Source organism: Vidua macroura, chromosome 6, assembly GCF_024509145.1.
Source record: "Vidua macroura isolate BioBank_ID:100142 chromosome 6, ASM2450914v1, whole genome shotgun sequence".
NCBI classification, from domain to species: domain Eukaryota; kingdom Metazoa; phylum Chordata; class Aves; order Passeriformes; family Viduidae; genus Vidua; species Vidua macroura.
In genome coordinates, this window is record NC_071576.1 from 36,315,239 (window position 1) to 36,331,188 (window position 15,950).

The window sequence follows — 15,950 nt, forward strand, 5'->3', positions numbered from 1 at the left end:
ATTTTTATATATATCTTAAATGAGAGAGTAGTCTTCTGAAAAGGAATAGGAGAATAAAAGAGAACTCAATGTCAAACTCTTTCTCATGACAGGCCTATAATATGTGGATTTTTTCATGCAGGACTGATGCTGTGAGGTGACAAGAGCCATGTCTGTCTTGTCATTCTCAGTGAGTCAGGGTCTGCTTAGGTTAGCACCAAGATTCCTGTGGTGCATTCTCTGTGTGGTTTTCCACTTTTAGGAATGGTCAGAGAACTGTTGGCTGGATAAAGGCCTTGATTTTTATTTTTGATTCCTCTGTTCAGCTGGTGAAAGCTTTGGGTGCTTGTTGGATGGTGAACATGGCAGTGCTAGGTTAGCAGTTGAACTTGGATCTCGGAGGTGTTTTCCAACCTTGATGATTCCATGATTCCTCTTTCTGAAATTTATAGAACAGGGCATAATATTTTTATTCAAATTCTTTTAGCTAATCAAGTAGGCAGTGAACTGATGGGGTTTGTTTGCTGTTTTGCTTTTGGCTCAAATGTCTTTGGTTGTAATTAGTACCATTTTTGGTTACCAGGAATGCTGGTAAAAGGAAGTGAGGTTCCATGTTTTGACTACATGCATAGGTCATATATTTCTTAGCTAATCAAATTGCATAAACTTGCACCTCACATAAGAATACCTCACCTGTCTGCTTGAAGCCAGTCTTCCCTACACATAATATTAGTGAAAGAGAAATTACATAAATCAGCTTGGATTACATAATAATTGTCAGGAATTATCTTACAATATTGTCAAATGCCAAAAGGTTTTTATCATTCATTTTCATATGGTTTAAATAATCAGGCATTTGAATATATATCTTAAAGGAGGGGTTTTTGTTTGGTTGAGTTTTTTAAAGAAAAATGTACTGGAGTCCATTGTTTCAAAGACTGATATATTAACTTTGCAATGACTCTTGCCAATCAGGTTTGAACAGGTAGGCTGATTTTGCTCTTCATTGATGATAACACATTCTCTCTCAACAATAATAATGACAAACCCAAATGCTATGCTCCTGTTTCTCCTCTACATGAAGAGCTTGGACCCGTGGAAGTTCTTGCTGTTCTTGTGCAGGTGCAACTTCATTAAAATCAGTATAGGGTCCTATTTTGTTAAGGCTCTTTCCCCTGCTTAGGGACTGAAAAGATAAAATCACACTATAAATATCAAATTTGCCATTACTGTATTTTAAATTGGAAAATGCTTATTTTTTATTGTTGTTATTATTATGACATGACATGCCTCTGGATCTCTCCTTTTCTGTCAGGATTGCTGTTGAGGGCCAGCTTTGGCTAAGAGTACAATGTGGTTTCTTTTAAAACAACACCACAAGTGGGCTGCTCATGTGAGGCCCCCATCATCCCACAATTCTGTGGGAATTCAGCTGGAATTAATTTGATGTTTGTTTTGAGATCACTTGATCTTTGACCTTTTATGTAAAGGGCCTATGGTAACAGCAGAACAGCTTGCTCCAAAAGATGCAATGTAATTAATTTGGTCTGCCTGGCTTCAAATCCTTTTAAACCCGTATCTGCTGCATGGCAAGCAAGGTCATAAATGTTTGATGCAAAGTGAAGTAGGATTTTTTTGGACAATTTCACATCTTTTTCCTCTGACTGGAGATCTGGATTTGTTGTCAAGCAGCCTTCTCTGCATCGTCTTTACTTTCATTGGCTAGAAAGCAAGACTGGAAACTCTTGCCCAGCTTTTAAGTTTCTCTTCTATAGAGCCAGCCCAGACTCAAGTTGCAGTGCTTGTGCTAATAGATGCCAATTTTAAAATGCTTTCCTATGAATATCCAAACTAGTAAATTAAAGAAATCACCAGCAATGCCTTCAGACTAGTACTGACTTTTTGAAGTGGCCGACCAAGAATTAAATCTGTGTATTAAGTAAAAATACAATGTTGTCAACCCCATAAGAAATCAAGTACTTGATAGTAACGTCTGCAGCATGATTAAGTTAAGTGGAAAGTAGTTCTGAGATTGTTTTTTACCATTGAGGAAGACAAATGTTGAGTCCTTCAAATTCTCTTACTCGGTAATTGCAATTCTCTTCCCCTCCTTGGAAATCCTGTAAGCCATTCTTTTCATTTAAGTTTGCTCAGGCACCCAAGAGCATAAAGAGTTAATGCCCTTGTAATGGTCATTTGTACATAAAGTTGTAATTATTTATTTTCTCATTTGTACCATATCAAGGCTTTGTACAATGTTTTAAGTTTTGTTTTCAAATTATTTTGTATTTTATTTTTATAAACTGGTTCTAAATAAAATATTCATTCAGCATGCAAAACTTCAATTCTTGATTGTGTTTGTATAATGATTCATTAACTTATAAAGCTTTAGCTGAAATATTTTTCAGTGTTTTTTACTATTGTAACCCTGTAATTTAAATGCATAAAGTGCTTTGGCAGTGATTTTTTTTCCTCTGTTTCAAGAAAGTAAAAAGGAAGTGTGTGTTGGTACTACTGCAACATGAATTAGATGTTCATATTGCAAATTGAAATGATTGGATCAATGGAAGTTTAACTGATTTAGTAGATTCATGTGTTGTATGCTATTAACTACAGAAAAATCCAAATGGGCCTCCTCAGAAACCTGACTTTCCATTTGTTCTTATCCCTTCTGTCTGTGTTCATCTAAACAATAAATGATTGGCACAGCCAGATCAGGTCAATTTAAGTAACAATATGGTGGTCCCAAAAAAAAGCCGCTGAAGGCATTTTTCCCTTCAAATTTGTGGGTTTTTATTTAGTCAGAGGTCACTATAATTGACCTCTTTTGGAGATAATCAGCTGTCTGGATGTAGTCACTAAGCTTTTACAGTCTCTTGAGGAGACTTGTCTCCCTCTGTGCAATAAACTTAAGCAGCAGATAGCAGAGAAATGAATGAATGGAAGTTGTTAATGAATCTGAGTGCTATGGGGAAAATGCAGTGTTAAGCTACCGGTTGCTCTAGTTTCTTCCAAGACCCATTTATTTCTCTTTCTAGTAATACTAAGCATAAGTAGAGTGTAAAATCATCACAATTTATATTTGTAGTTTGTGTGCCTGAATGTCTTAGTCCTATGCTACCAGAAAATAGTCTGCACAGTGGGACAAGTTTTTTAGGGAAGTCCAAAAGAATTGGAGAAAATTCCCTGGGTCTCTTTCTCAGTATTACCACTGTTTTGCCATGCATTCAGGCAAATTTAAGTCAGCTCTGCCTTTGTTCAAATCATTGGCAGTATTTTCATTAAGCTTCACGACCAGGTCATTAGCTCTTGTCATTTTTACAAATAGCCTGGATAGCTTCACAGGAAACAAATTGGGAATTCATTTACTCAGTAACAGTCCAAGAAAACTATGTTTCACCTTCTGTTAAGAGCAGCCAGAAACTTAATGGCATTGCTTCTGGATGGGGCATGTGATTTCAGTGCTCCCAACACAACCATCATTTGATCACAGAAAGGGTGTGTAAAGAAATAGTAATCAACTGTATTAATTAAGATGAAAATAACAATTTTGCCCACTCTGTAGTGATGAGAGGTAGCTCAGTTTCCTTCTGTATTTAAAATATGTAAATCTAGAATGTGTCAGAAGTGGAAGAGTGATTTTGATCTACCTCCAGTATATTTTAGCAGTACAACTGAAACAGGGAAAGATGCAAGATCAGAACAAACATGCTGTTGTACATTGATGTTGAGGTCTGCTTGTTGCCCGACCACCACAGTGTCTTTTAGCATTGCCTGGCTTGTCTTCATTCATACAGGACAGCCAATCTGCCCCTTCTGCTGCACTTCTCTACTCGCACTGTAGCTGCCTCTCACGTAAGTCAGTACTGGAATATGAGAAAGCAAACACAAGTCACCTCTCCCAAGAAATGCTGTAGTATGTGAAATTCAAGAATTAACAGTTGCAAAAAGAACTGAAACATCAAAAGAAAGACAGGTAAGAACTGCCAGTTGCAACCTGGACAAGCCCAAACTGCTGCCCAGAAGGACCAGGTAGAGTGCATTTGCTAATCTACCTGGAATGTCATGATAGCATGAATTCGCTTCTGTGTCCATGAAAACAAAATACAGAAAACTCTTGCTCAAGAGAGCCCATCTGTATTGATGGGGGAGAAATAATGCTTCCAACAGGTTAATCTGGAAAGCTTTTAACAACACAGACAAAAATCTGATTTAGAAGGATTAATTCTTTGTCATTCTTAAACTCAGCAATTTCTTAATACCTGCAACTTCTTTTAATAAGGTAAACCTGGAAAAAAGAACTTTCTCTTCTTTAGCATTAATCTTCTAAAGCATTAATCCCAATTAACATTGTGCTGTACATGCATACATTTTATTTTTGTGAGATATTTGCATATTTTCTCCATCTGTGATTCTGAAGGGAAACACTTGCTAACAACTGATTACCCTGTTTTCACATTTTAGTAGGCAGCAGTGGCTGGTTTTTGAAGTGCAGATGAGTTAATTCAGTACACCAAAATGGTGTAAGGGTGGAAATGAAGTACATTTTCATACGGCGGTGTTCAGTCAAAGCTGACTGTAAAAGTGGCATACCTTATGCTATGATTACATATTCTTATGGTTCTAGGAGAGGGGCAATTTAATTGTGATTCTCTATGTTATTTGTATTTGCTAAATTCCTGCAGCAGGAATGCTTGTGCCAACTGACACTTGAAGCAGCTAGTCATTGCAATAGGCCAAATTTATCTGTAGAACCTTTTTAAATGTTGGTGATAAATGCTTAAGAAGAGCACCTGTATGAATGTTCAAGCCATTGGACAAAATTTCAGGTGCGAGTGTTTGTTTGACCTCCGGTACAGACACCAGATATAAGAATATTGCACCTCTGCTACTTTTGAATTGTGCAAAGTAGAGTGACTATAATACATAAGTCTGAAACACAAAATTGTGCCAGTGACAATAGTTTTCCCTATCTAAATGTAAAATGGCGATTTTCCTTTTTGGCATGAAGATAAAATGATTATTGCTTGTTTCAGAGTTGACACCAGGTTACATTTTGCTCCAACTCTTCCTCATCTTTCTTCTTCCTTAGCTATATAGTTACGAGAAAAGAAATGATAATGAAAGCTTTCCAAACTATGCAGGAGCATTTGTCTGGAATTAAGTGAGTCCCTGCCTCCTGTAATTTAACAGCAAATCTGACTTCCATTTCATGTAAAACAATATAAAACTTTTTGTTCTCTGTATTTCAAATACTGTGGTATTGATGCCATAAGGCTTACAAAAGCAGATGAAGATACAGCCTACATATAACCTATATGTCAGAAACAGGCATCACTCATCCATTCCTCATTTTTCTGCATTTCTCTATTTTAACCATGTGACAAAAGAAGAGACTACCCTGCTAGTGTAGTAAAACACAATGTCTCTGAAGAGAAGGTGCATTTGACAAGCTGGGAATGAACAACAGCCAAGTGGAACAAAGCTGTATGACTTCTGAGGAGGACACTCATGAATACCTCAGTGCTAAACCATTCCTAGAATAAGCAAGTATCTCAAACTCCTCCTGTGATGCCTTGCACAGCTCAGACTTAAAAAAACTCAACAACAGCAACCAAGCAAACATCCCCAACATAACTATTGGAAAAGGGAAGTACTTAAAAAGCCAGCTACTTCTGAGGCTTGTTTAATCCAAGAACCAAGTAACTTCAGTGAGATAGCTCCTGGTGGTAGTAACCATGTTACTTTTTTACCTCACTCTCATGCCTTTTATTTTTCACAAGGTGGCATTAAACAAAGGATGATACAGACAAAAGTCTTACTCAAAATAAATGTTTGCTTTTTTAAGAGAATGAGGGGATAAAGAAAAGAGAAGAAATTTATTAGCCAACTGCAACAGAGTTAACTGGAGACTGGCAATTAGTGTTTAATGCCACCTACAGCAAAATGTTTCCCACTGGGAAAAACACGGGAGGCAAGTCCACTTCGCTCCTTTGAAGTCACAGCCTGGAGCAGAACATACATCAACACCCAACAACACAGTCATTTTACATATATTCAAGTTTTTACACATCTGCAAAGCAGAAGTAGTAGCAGCCGTTTGGATGTTCTTTCTTAATGGTTCTCAGGGGGGGCCTAGGAAACTCGGAAGGACCTGGCTCTTGTGACATGGAGCTGGAGCTGCAGCTGCTGCTTCTGCTGCTGCTTCCAGCCTGTGCTCTAGCTCTGTCCTTAGCAGGGGAGAGCTGGGGGGATCCTGGGCTCAGGTACCCAGCTGTGGTCTGAGTAGAGGCAGTGGCATGTGTGGTTGGGCCAGTGTTGTTTTTCACATAGACGTTCTTGATAGCAACAAGCGTATGTGCCATGATGCTGATGCTGTTATTCAGATCTTGCATGCCTTGCTGCAGCAGCCGAAGATTGTGGTTGACACTGTCAAAGCCAGACTGGATCACCTGTATTTGGGTCTGCTGAATCTGCAGTAGGTCCTCTTCAGTCATTTCATTTTGGTCTGCCTGGCACCTGCCTTTTGTTTTGGCTTTTACTTTCCCAGAGGAACCACCGCCTGACGTGCCCAGAAAAGGCAGCTCTTCTTGACTAGGTGGAACCACTACCATGTCCTCAGAGCTTTCTTCTGGCTCCACCACCTTCACTACTATTTCTTCTTTGAGGTTCATCTGCTCAAGACTGGATTGATGAGATGGGCCAGGACTGCCATTAAACCCTAGAAGAGGTGGGGAGGGGGAGGGAAGAAAAGCAAAGTAAAGCCCATGAGAAACTTCATAACCTCAGTGGTGATGTATTTTCTCATCCACTAAGCACAAACATCGGTCCTTGAAACAAGACTCTCAAACTCACATTACGTTATCTTTGATGGTTTTAGAATACAAATTACCTCAATAGGTGGTAAGAAAACCATAAATACGCATTCAGCAGTTAACCATGTATCTGCATACTACAGCTCCCTTACCACCACAGAAGCCAAGCTTTAGGATCCCAAAGTTCATTGCACACTCATTTCATGCTCTATCGTGCACGCAGTAAACAGTAAGAGTATTGCTGAAACACTGGATTGCAAGAATCCCTTGGTATTCCAGCGTGCTAGGACAATATCGCTGGCACGTACGAAGTTATGTGCTCGCAGCACTTTGTACTGGCTGGACCTGCGTGCTGCCATGGCTTTTTGCATTTGCAAGAATTACGGCAATAGTGAAGATCGGTGGCCGGGTCTAACGCCTCGTGGATGGGCAGCATCTGCTACGAGACGCTGTTTTTACTCTTGGTGCTGTCCTTAGGCACTTCTATGACCTAGAGCACGAAGCCTCACAGTTCTCTGTGCGTGCGTGTACATTTTGCCTTTCCAAGGATGCGAACCAGCGCTTTCTGCGGCGCCGGTCCCCGCGGTCCCTGCGCGCACGCAGCGGGCGGGCAGCGCCGCTCCTCCGCAGACCGGGGCTCCCGCGGCTGCGCTGGGGGACGCCGGGGCGGCGCCGCGGGGGTCGCTCCCGCACTCACCCATGTCCCCCACGACGGCGCCGGGCAGCTCCAGCGTGTCGATGCCGCCCACGATGGGCACGGCCTCGGCGGGCAGCAGGGAGCCGTAGGGGCGGCGCTGGCGGCGGGCGGGCGGCGCGGCGGCGGGCGGCAGCTCCTCGGGGGCCAGGAGGAGGCCGAGGGCGGGGGGCGCCGGCGGCCCGCAGCCCTGCGAGAGGCGGCACAGCTTGCTGCGGTCGCGGCGCTTCAGGTCCCGCCAGCGCTTCTTCAGGTCCTCCACGTCGCGGGGGCAGGCGGCCACCGGGTTCACCTTGTGCCGGATCAGCTCCCACACCTTCCGCTTCTGGCCCGCGGAGGCGCGGCCGGGTCCCGCCGCGAACAGCAGCTGCTCGTGCTTCAGCACCTGCTCGATCAGCACCTCCGTCTCCGCCTCGTTGAAGTTCGCCTTGCGCCGTTTGGGCGAGTCCTCGGCCATCCTCCGCCGCGGGTGTCGGCGGGCGGACGGGCGAGGAGCCGCGGGGATGGGGGGACGCCGCTGCCCTTCCCTGCGCCCCGGCCCGCGGGTGCCGCCGCCGCTAGGCCGGGCCCCGAGCCTTGCTGGGGAAGGAAATACCGCGCATGAGAGGAAAAGACGCGCACGGACCGGCGCAGGCGCCCCGTGCCCCGCGTGTTGACATGGGGAGGGGGCGCGGCCCCCGCCCGCCTCCCCGGCGGGAATCCCCGCTCGGCGCCGCCCCCGCGGGAAGGGGGGACACGCCGGGCCCGCCCCCGGCGCGGGTTGTGCGCGTGCTCGGCGGGAGCGGGGCCGGGAATGGCGGCGGTTTTGGAGCTGCTGCTGCAGGAAGAGGTGCCGGTCAGCGCCGTGGTGCGGTGGCTCCGGCACGGTCCCGGCCACCGCCCGGCTGAGGTAACGCGCGCTAGGTCGTCCGCCCGCAGCGCCCCGGCTCTGGCAGGGCCGGGCCCGCAGCCGCGCCGCTCCCCCAGCGCCCTCCGCTGCCGCGGGCCGGGGCCGTGCGGGAAAGTTTGTCCGCCCCGCGCTGCTGTGGGGGGGCGAAGCCCGCGCGGGTCAACCCGGGGCCCCGTCAGGTGCCGTTCTGCAGCCGCGGCCGAGCTTCTGTCGAGCCGGCGGCGGCACCGCCCCCGGCGCGGGCGGGCTCCGGGCACGGCAGCGGGAAGACGAGGCCGCCGGCGGGGAGCTGCGCCGGGAGCTGCCCGGCGGGCGTGCGAAAGCCGCTGGAATGCGCGGGGCTGAGCCCGCCGGAGCTCAGCGCCGCCGGCGCCGGGCGGTCTCTGGCGGGCGGTGGCGCCGCGCGGCTCCGGGGCGGGAGCGGGGAGGCCCCGCGGGCGCGGGAAGCGCCGGGAGCCCGGGGCGAAGCGCCGGGAGCCCGGGCTGCCGTGTGCCAGCGCAGAGCCCAGCGGGACGAGGGGTGAGCAGCGCAGCACAGCTGGTGTCGTGAGGGAACGCGGTGACACCCGAGGTGACGCTTCCCGCATCTTTGTAGAGGAAAGTAGCGGTGAAAGAAGGACGAGGCTGTCAGCGCCCGGTGATGGCTTTGTGCAGGCGCCAGCGCGCCTCCCGGCTGGACGCTCGTCCCGCCTGGACCTTGAGGAGGATCTTTGCGGGCTGGGAGAGGCTGCTTGTTGGCTGAGTTTTGTAACGAACGATTTGGGTTCCTTTGGAAATAAAAACATTTTTAACTGTAGATACACTAGGAATGCTTAAGTTTCACATGAAGAATAACACAGAGAAACAATTGGCATTTAAAGCATCTTCTACCTGAGCCCCTCACATAGTGTTGCCTAGTATTAAAATCAAAACTCAGTAGTGTCACCCCCGTGAGTTAGTTGGGTATTGCTGTCATCCTAAACGTGTGGGAAGAATGGACCAGCACTTTTATGTTGTGTGGTATTTCTTCAGCTGTGACTTGCAGAAGCAGACCTGTGGACATTATGAAGTTTGAGATCCTGGCAGCTCAGCTAGCACTGTGTGGGTGAGGGGTGTGGAGGTCAAAAAGTTTGCCCTTGCAAGGGAATTTCTTGCTGCCTTTTGCTGTTGGGAGCAGTGCAGTTGCTTCAGCATGAGAAAGCAAGTGGGAGGTTTGCAGCTGGCAGCTGTTGACAGGTTGTTACCAGTTGTGGAGGAACCAAACCTCAGTTAACTTGGAAAGAGAAAGATGAGTGAAAATAGGTTGTGCCCTGAAAAGTTGGAGAAACTACCCAACCTAATGCATAGCATAGACTGTAATCATCTTTGTGCTCCTATGCTAATTCCAGGGGAAGGAATGCTAGGCTATGTCTTGCTCTAGCTCTTATGGCAGTTTTGGGCTGGAGATGGTCTTCTGACACCTCATGGGGGTTGTATTGTGACCTGTGCTTTTTCACTGATTGTTGGCTGCTTGGCTTATCCAGGCTGTGTCAGAATTTCACACTTCTCCAAGGAACTGAATTGGTCTCACGCTCTCAAATATGAATTTTAGTATAGGTGTTGAAGACTGTGCGAGTCCAGTTACAGGCATGCTTTTGCTTCTTTCTTTAATGCAGAAACCATCTTCAGAAACAGTGTTTGCTTTCTTGACTTTTCATCTAGTTAGGGTTGTGAATATAACTTTACTGGAGTATGTATGCAGTGCTTTCAGTATTAGTAAGGAAAGAGTTGCTGCCTTTGAGAACCTCTTCTGTTGTTGCAAATGTTGCTGAATCCCATTGAGAGGAAACAGAAACTTGGTGCAGTGTTAGGAACAAAAGAATTTTACACAGGGTACAAAACTTCAAACTGCGCATGTAGCATGAAGTTGTTTTTGTCTAGGTTTGCCCTTATAAGATCACCACCACCTGTTTAGATTTCAAATGTGTTGAGTCAGTGGTGGGGTTTCTGTTTAAGTTTCTCAAGTATAAACTTCATGCACCTTAAAGTTGAAAAGTCTCTGTTTAGACCTCCATGAGGTCTCGAGCAAAATTTTTTCTTTGACATGGAAGAGGAGCTTTGGTCTTGTATTTGGCGCTGCAGAACTCCAAGTGCTTCTTCCGTTGTTGTTATAGCACCCCTCTGTGGGAGCAGGTGGCATTCACACAAAAATAGGACACTGAGACCTTGCAGATTGTAGATTTTTCTGTTAGAATTAGATGTTTTCAGTATTGATGTTTTCAAAATGTTGAACTTAGGGGTGTCAGTTGCTCCAAGTCCTCCCTGGCCATAGCTTCAGTGAGTATTACTGATGTTTCCATGGAACAGTTCCACTATTTTCCAGTCAGAGACCAAAGTGAATTACTCCATCTGAAAATTTGAGCCAAAATGGCTTGTGTGAAGGCTGATTTTCAGGTCTGTGACCAGCACTATGGTTGCTTGAATTTCAGCGACCTACTTTGACAAGTCATGTTGGTTTTTATTGTGTATTGAAATCCCATAGTTACTACTTAAATGTGTCTGGGTACTTGGACAGAAAGACTCAGGTAGCATCTTTATATTAATTTTTTGTCTACTTCTCTCGTAGGAGAACCACATCCATGACAAACTGGTATCTCTTAGCTTGCTTCAGAAAGATTTTGTGCCTTTTCTGCTAAATTTTTTAAGGGAGCAGACCAGCCAGATCCTGACTAATGGACCCCCTACTCCTGCTAAAACTCCTAATTCCAAGGCCCATGGGAGCCAAAGGACAGCATCAGAAAGGAGGACAGGCCATGCAACCAGCAGCCGAGTGCAGCTCTTTTCTCAAAGGACTTCAGTGACCACCTGCACCACAGATACCAGCTTTTCTCCTGCCGCAGCATCCAGTGGTTCCTCTTCCTTTTCTGGGTCAAACCTGTCTAGCCCTTACGGTGATTTCCCCAGCGTGGTCTCCAGCAGCAGCCCGAGCTTTGGGCACAGCCCTGTGCTCCACCACGGCGAGAAGCGTTCCTCTCAGAAGGCCAGCCTGGGGAGCTTCCTCACGGCCACGCCTGAAGCCCTGCCCGTGAGACGAGGCCGCAGGAAAGGCAGCAGCTCGGTTGGTGCCTCTGGCCGGCAGGTAGCTCGTGATCTGGGGCGTTCCCTTGCTGAAGAGGAGGATGGAAAGAGTGACAGTGGATCGTGGAGTGGAGGGAGAAGGAAGCGGAGTGAAGTGCCTCTTGTTCCTGCCAGATCCCCGCCCAGCCAGCTGAACCTTAACAACTTGGAGGAGTTTCCGCCCATGGGTGCTGCCTCTGGCTGGACAAAGTAAGAGCGAGTCTGCCTCGCTGTGTCACTGGGATTGCTGTGGGTTGCAGCTCCTTGACCAGCTGTTCTGGGTGTCCAGATGCAGAAGAGGCTGTAATACACAATACCTAGCTTCTGGGAAACATGGTCAGAACTGCTTTATTCTGGTCACTGTGTAGGGAGGGGAATATTGCCTTGACAGGGAGTCAGGTTTCCTCTCCGTGGACTCACCAAGACACCTCTTTTGCCTCTCGCTTGTGATGCTGCCTGCAGCTTGCCAGTGCACAGCCCAGCTGATACAAAGCTGAGCACATCTTTGTCCTTGCGTGTTCTAACGAGTCAGCATTATCTTGGTTCTTCGTGTTTCTCATTTAACAGAATATCAGTTGGTAAGGAAGAGCTGTCCTGGAAGGCTCTTCAGCTTTACTGATTCTAGCAAAAAAGCTTTTGGATTGATCTTCTGTGGCTTCTGGTAGCAGATGTTAGTGTGCAGCTTCGTTTGTGCTGTGTAATTGTGGACAAAATAGCAGGCTGTGTTCTTGGTCTGCAGCAAGCCCTGGTCTCCTTGGTGACTACAGCTAAGATTTGGGGCAGCTGTTTGTGTTGTGGTTGCCTCAGTCCTTTAATCTTTGTCTTTGCATTCTTTAAAATCCTCATTACCAAATATAAAGCCTTTATGTCAGCCTGTTTGCTCCGTATATCAGTCACTGGTCTCTGAAAGTGGGACTTTCTAGTTGGACATGCAAAATTCCAGCCAAAAATTATAAAATGTGTGAGTCTGTACAGCAAATCCAAAAGCAGGATCTGGGTCATGCTCTAGACGATGCTTTGGCCAAGGGAGATAAGGTGTGTTTCCAGCACAGAGAGCAAGTCTCTCTTCCTCAATTGCATTAATGCTCAGCTAGGAAAAAGCAGGAGGAGAGAGATCACGAGTCTTTGGGAATCAATGTTACAGCGATTTTGAGAACACCTTAGCAGTTAATATGTAGCAATCAGCATTTCTGTGATGCTTTATGTTTCTGTATCCATTTCCATTTTTTTAGTGTTTTTTGCTACTTTACCGAGCTTCTTCCTGAAGGACAAATCCAAGTATTTTATGCAGGAAGGATGGGTTTCCCTGAACTTAAATGGCCTAATGTAACTTTGGCAACTTGATTGATTTTGGTTTTTTTTTTTCTTCCTGATCATGTTAGAAATGAATTCACCAGCAGTTTCTTACTAGAGTGGGGCATATCCTGTCCTGCAAATTAGAGATCTTTGGAAGGGTTGTGTGGCCCTGTGGTACCTGTTAGGTGGCTTACTATTTGATAATTATTTTTGCTGCAGGTTCAGCAGGTTGTTTGTTGCAGTGTATAGCTTTGTGACTTTTTTTTTCAGTGATAGAATAAAATGGATAACTACAGGTACAGTTTAGAAATTCAATATCCCAACTCAACATCCATTTTGTTTTAGCATTAGATTCCTCTGGAAGAGTTGATTGCACATCTGTCTTGAGACCAAAATTTTTTGTTGTTGTTTAGCTTGATTTCAGTGGAATTGCTTCTCTTCTTTTCAGCAAAAGCAAACCTTCCAGGCGAATAAACCCAACTCCTGTGAGTGCTGAGCGGCCCCTCTCGAAACCAAAGACCTGTTTCACTTCTACGCCTGTCAGCCGGTCTCCAGCCTCAAGCCTTGAGGCCTTTACTGCTGTCCAGGAAGGAAACCTTTCATCTGTGATAAGCAACAGCCTTCAAGAGGAGAGGGAGATGCTGAAGAAAGAACGGTACAGTCTGAGCAGGGGGCTTATTCTTAATGCCCTTGTGTCCTGGTTCCAGCCAGGACATGGTTAATTTTTCAGTAGCCGGCAGGGGGCATGGCCAGGACAAAGTGAAAATACTGAAGAATATCCAAACCAGATATTGGTGACCTTAAACTATAATTTGCCTAAAGCCAAGTGTATCTGTGTTATCAGACTAGGATATTAATGCACCTAGCTCATGTTTGTCATTTTAGAGGTGTGCTGACTTTGGAACAATGACTCTCACTTCAAAAGTGTAGTCATTCCTCACTGCTTTTATGAGATTTTTCTCTTCATGGAAATGAACGTGTGTCTATCTCCTGTGCATCTTTTCTTAGATTGCACAGGCAAAGCAATTGGGTGTAATTAGACTGTGTTTGAAGATTGCACCAAGACACATTGGTTTGGAGAAAATGAGTTAGTGATGCAAATGTGTGGAAAGTGTTAATCGTCTTGCAAGGTAGGTAGACTAACAGTAGCTAGCAGTCAGAGAAAAGAGAATATGGGCACTTGAGATTCTGTTTTAAAGATTACTACTGCACTTATCTGTTGAAAATTGCTGTCAGATGAGGTGAATTCTAGCTTCTAATTTTTTCTCTGCTGTTTGGTTAGTGCTTGTAAAATGGTATCACTGTTAGTCTATGAAGTATCTATTGATACTCAGGAAAAAATAAAGTGCAGCAGTTTGCACTATTGTTTATAATTGCTGACAGAACTGTTGCTGTTCTTTGTAGGTTTTGTTCTTGGGGAAACTCCTCAGGACACAGAGGTGTAATTCTTTTCCTGTTAAGTTTTGCCGTTCACTTCAGTGGGACCAGAACTGGCTGAGACACATTGAGTAGAGTCTAATGAGCTACTGCTTGTACTGAACCTGCAGCAGAACTGCTCAGGATTCAAACCTGCCACTCTGCACTTAAGTCTAGCACCTATTCCAGTCTGAATTCTATCTGAAATGTCCCAATAATGTGAATATTCAGTGAAATTCAGTGTAATTCAGTGAAATAGCAGTATGTGGTTGGTTGGATCTTGCCCATGGAGTGATATTCTCATCTGACCCATCATACTTGAAAGCTGGGAGTTGCTGCTGTGTCCTCAGTTGTGGTGAAGTACAGAAATAAGGCAGCCTTCAGCCAGCTGGGTCCCTTTGAGCAAGGGCAAAAGGTGAATTTCATCCTGAGGTAGATGAGCACTTGGGCTGAAGTGAAGCTCAGTCTCACTGTGTTATTGGAACCTTGCCTTGGGTAAAGTCACAAAGTACTTAATGGTGGGCTCATCCCTTGTAAGTACTTAATGAATAATTTTCTTCAGTTCTATCTCTTACTCAATAATTTTCTTCAGTTGGTTGATTATGTTCATTGCAAAGAAGCTGTTGGTAATCTTTCTACTTCCATTTTGGGACCAGTTGTTCTTCATCACAGCAGTTCTGCCAGAAATAAGCCAATAGAAAAGGTTCTTTGCTGCAGGTAAAGATGTTTCTGACTTCCCAGAGTCCTTAAAGTGACTTAAATCTTTCACTTTTGAGACAGTGTGGCAAGAGGTAGTGTGATGTTCCAAGTGTAAATGTTCCATTGGAATCTTTGACAATCATTTGATATTGCTGTTACAGCCTTGTGTCCTGTTTCTCATGTGTCTTATGTATGCCACTCTGGTGTTACATTTTGGATGACCTCTCCAGATATAGTTCTGTACAATGTCTGTGTATTTAACTGAGTAATCATTGCTGATTTAGAATCCAGCAGTCAAAGTAGTTTGTTCCTTCTATTGTTTAACTTGCCAGTATGGGATTTCATTAGTTGTTGCATTGCCTTTCCACTTAAGTGGTATTGGGTCTTCTCAGAATGTCATTACTTTACATCTATACCAAAGGGATGGGTGTGAACCTTATTGTCATAGATGTTTTTAAATGTCTAGCTGTCAGAAACTGTACATGCAAAGATGATTTTTAGGACCTGATCTCTAACAGATTCCCTGTCTTTAACAAGTACCAGTTCAGATGAGAGCAGCAATAACATATGTTAGTTGGTTAATTTGGTCAAAGTGCTACACTGTTTTAACAGAGTTGGAATTTGAATGGGATTCTTTAGTCTTTTGCTTGCTAACCCCAAGATCTATTCTCCATAAATTGCTATCATGCTAAAAGCTGCTTTAGACAGTGTAAATGGCATGGTTTAGTTATTGCAGGATTTCCTTCATGCTACACTGGAAGAGAAAGACCTCTTCTGGTTGCATGGCTGCTGTAGATCATCCTCAGTCACATGGTTATGTCGCTGCTCTTGAATTTCAGATGCAAATTGCTGCACCAGGCGTCTTCTCCTGCAGGGATATCTTTTGATCCTTGTACTCCAACTAAGCCTAGCTACACTCGCAGTGCCAGCCTTCCTGCTGAAAGCCATTGGGTGACCTGTGCAAATCCTGCTAAGGTTTCCTGCAAGAAACAGTTGGAGTGTCTGGCACAGCTCTATTCATCGTGTATAGCAGGTGAAGACACAGAAGATGTGAGACTGACCTTTCTTTGAGCTTTTAACTTGTCTG

The 15,950-nt window shown here is 45.1% G+C and overlaps 2 protein-coding genes across 2 annotated transcripts in view; one reads left to right on the forward strand and one right to left on the reverse strand.

Moving 5' to 3' along the window:
* Positions 1-2,216: 2,216 nt before the first annotated feature.
* On the reverse strand, positions 2,217-8,177 carry LOC128808531 (uncharacterized). The gene is made up of 2 exons (XM_053979734.1): positions 7,492-8,177; positions 2,217-6,700 (listed from the first exon to the last, which is right to left on the reverse strand). The coding sequence occupies exons 1-2, from the start codon at positions 7,943-7,945 to the stop codon at positions 6,045-6,047; spliced, it is 1,110 nt and encodes a 369-aa protein (XP_053835709.1). The 5' UTR covers positions 7,946-8,177; the 3' UTR covers positions 2,217-6,044.
* An 8-nt stretch (positions 8,178-8,185) lies between these two features.
* The window catches only part of CDAN1 (codanin 1), a 31,675-nt gene continuing 23,910 nt past the window's right edge, over positions 8,186-15,950 (forward strand). The window contains exons 1-4 of the mRNA XM_053979732.1: positions 8,186-8,377; positions 10,962-11,662; positions 13,197-13,403; positions 15,703-15,896. Of these exons, the coding sequence (XP_053835707.1) occupies positions 8,282-8,377; positions 10,962-11,662; positions 13,197-13,403; positions 15,703-15,896 (1,198 nt within the window). The 5' untranslated portion in view covers positions 8,186-8,281. The remainder of the gene's footprint in view (positions 8,378-10,961; positions 11,663-13,196; positions 13,404-15,702; positions 15,897-15,950) is intronic.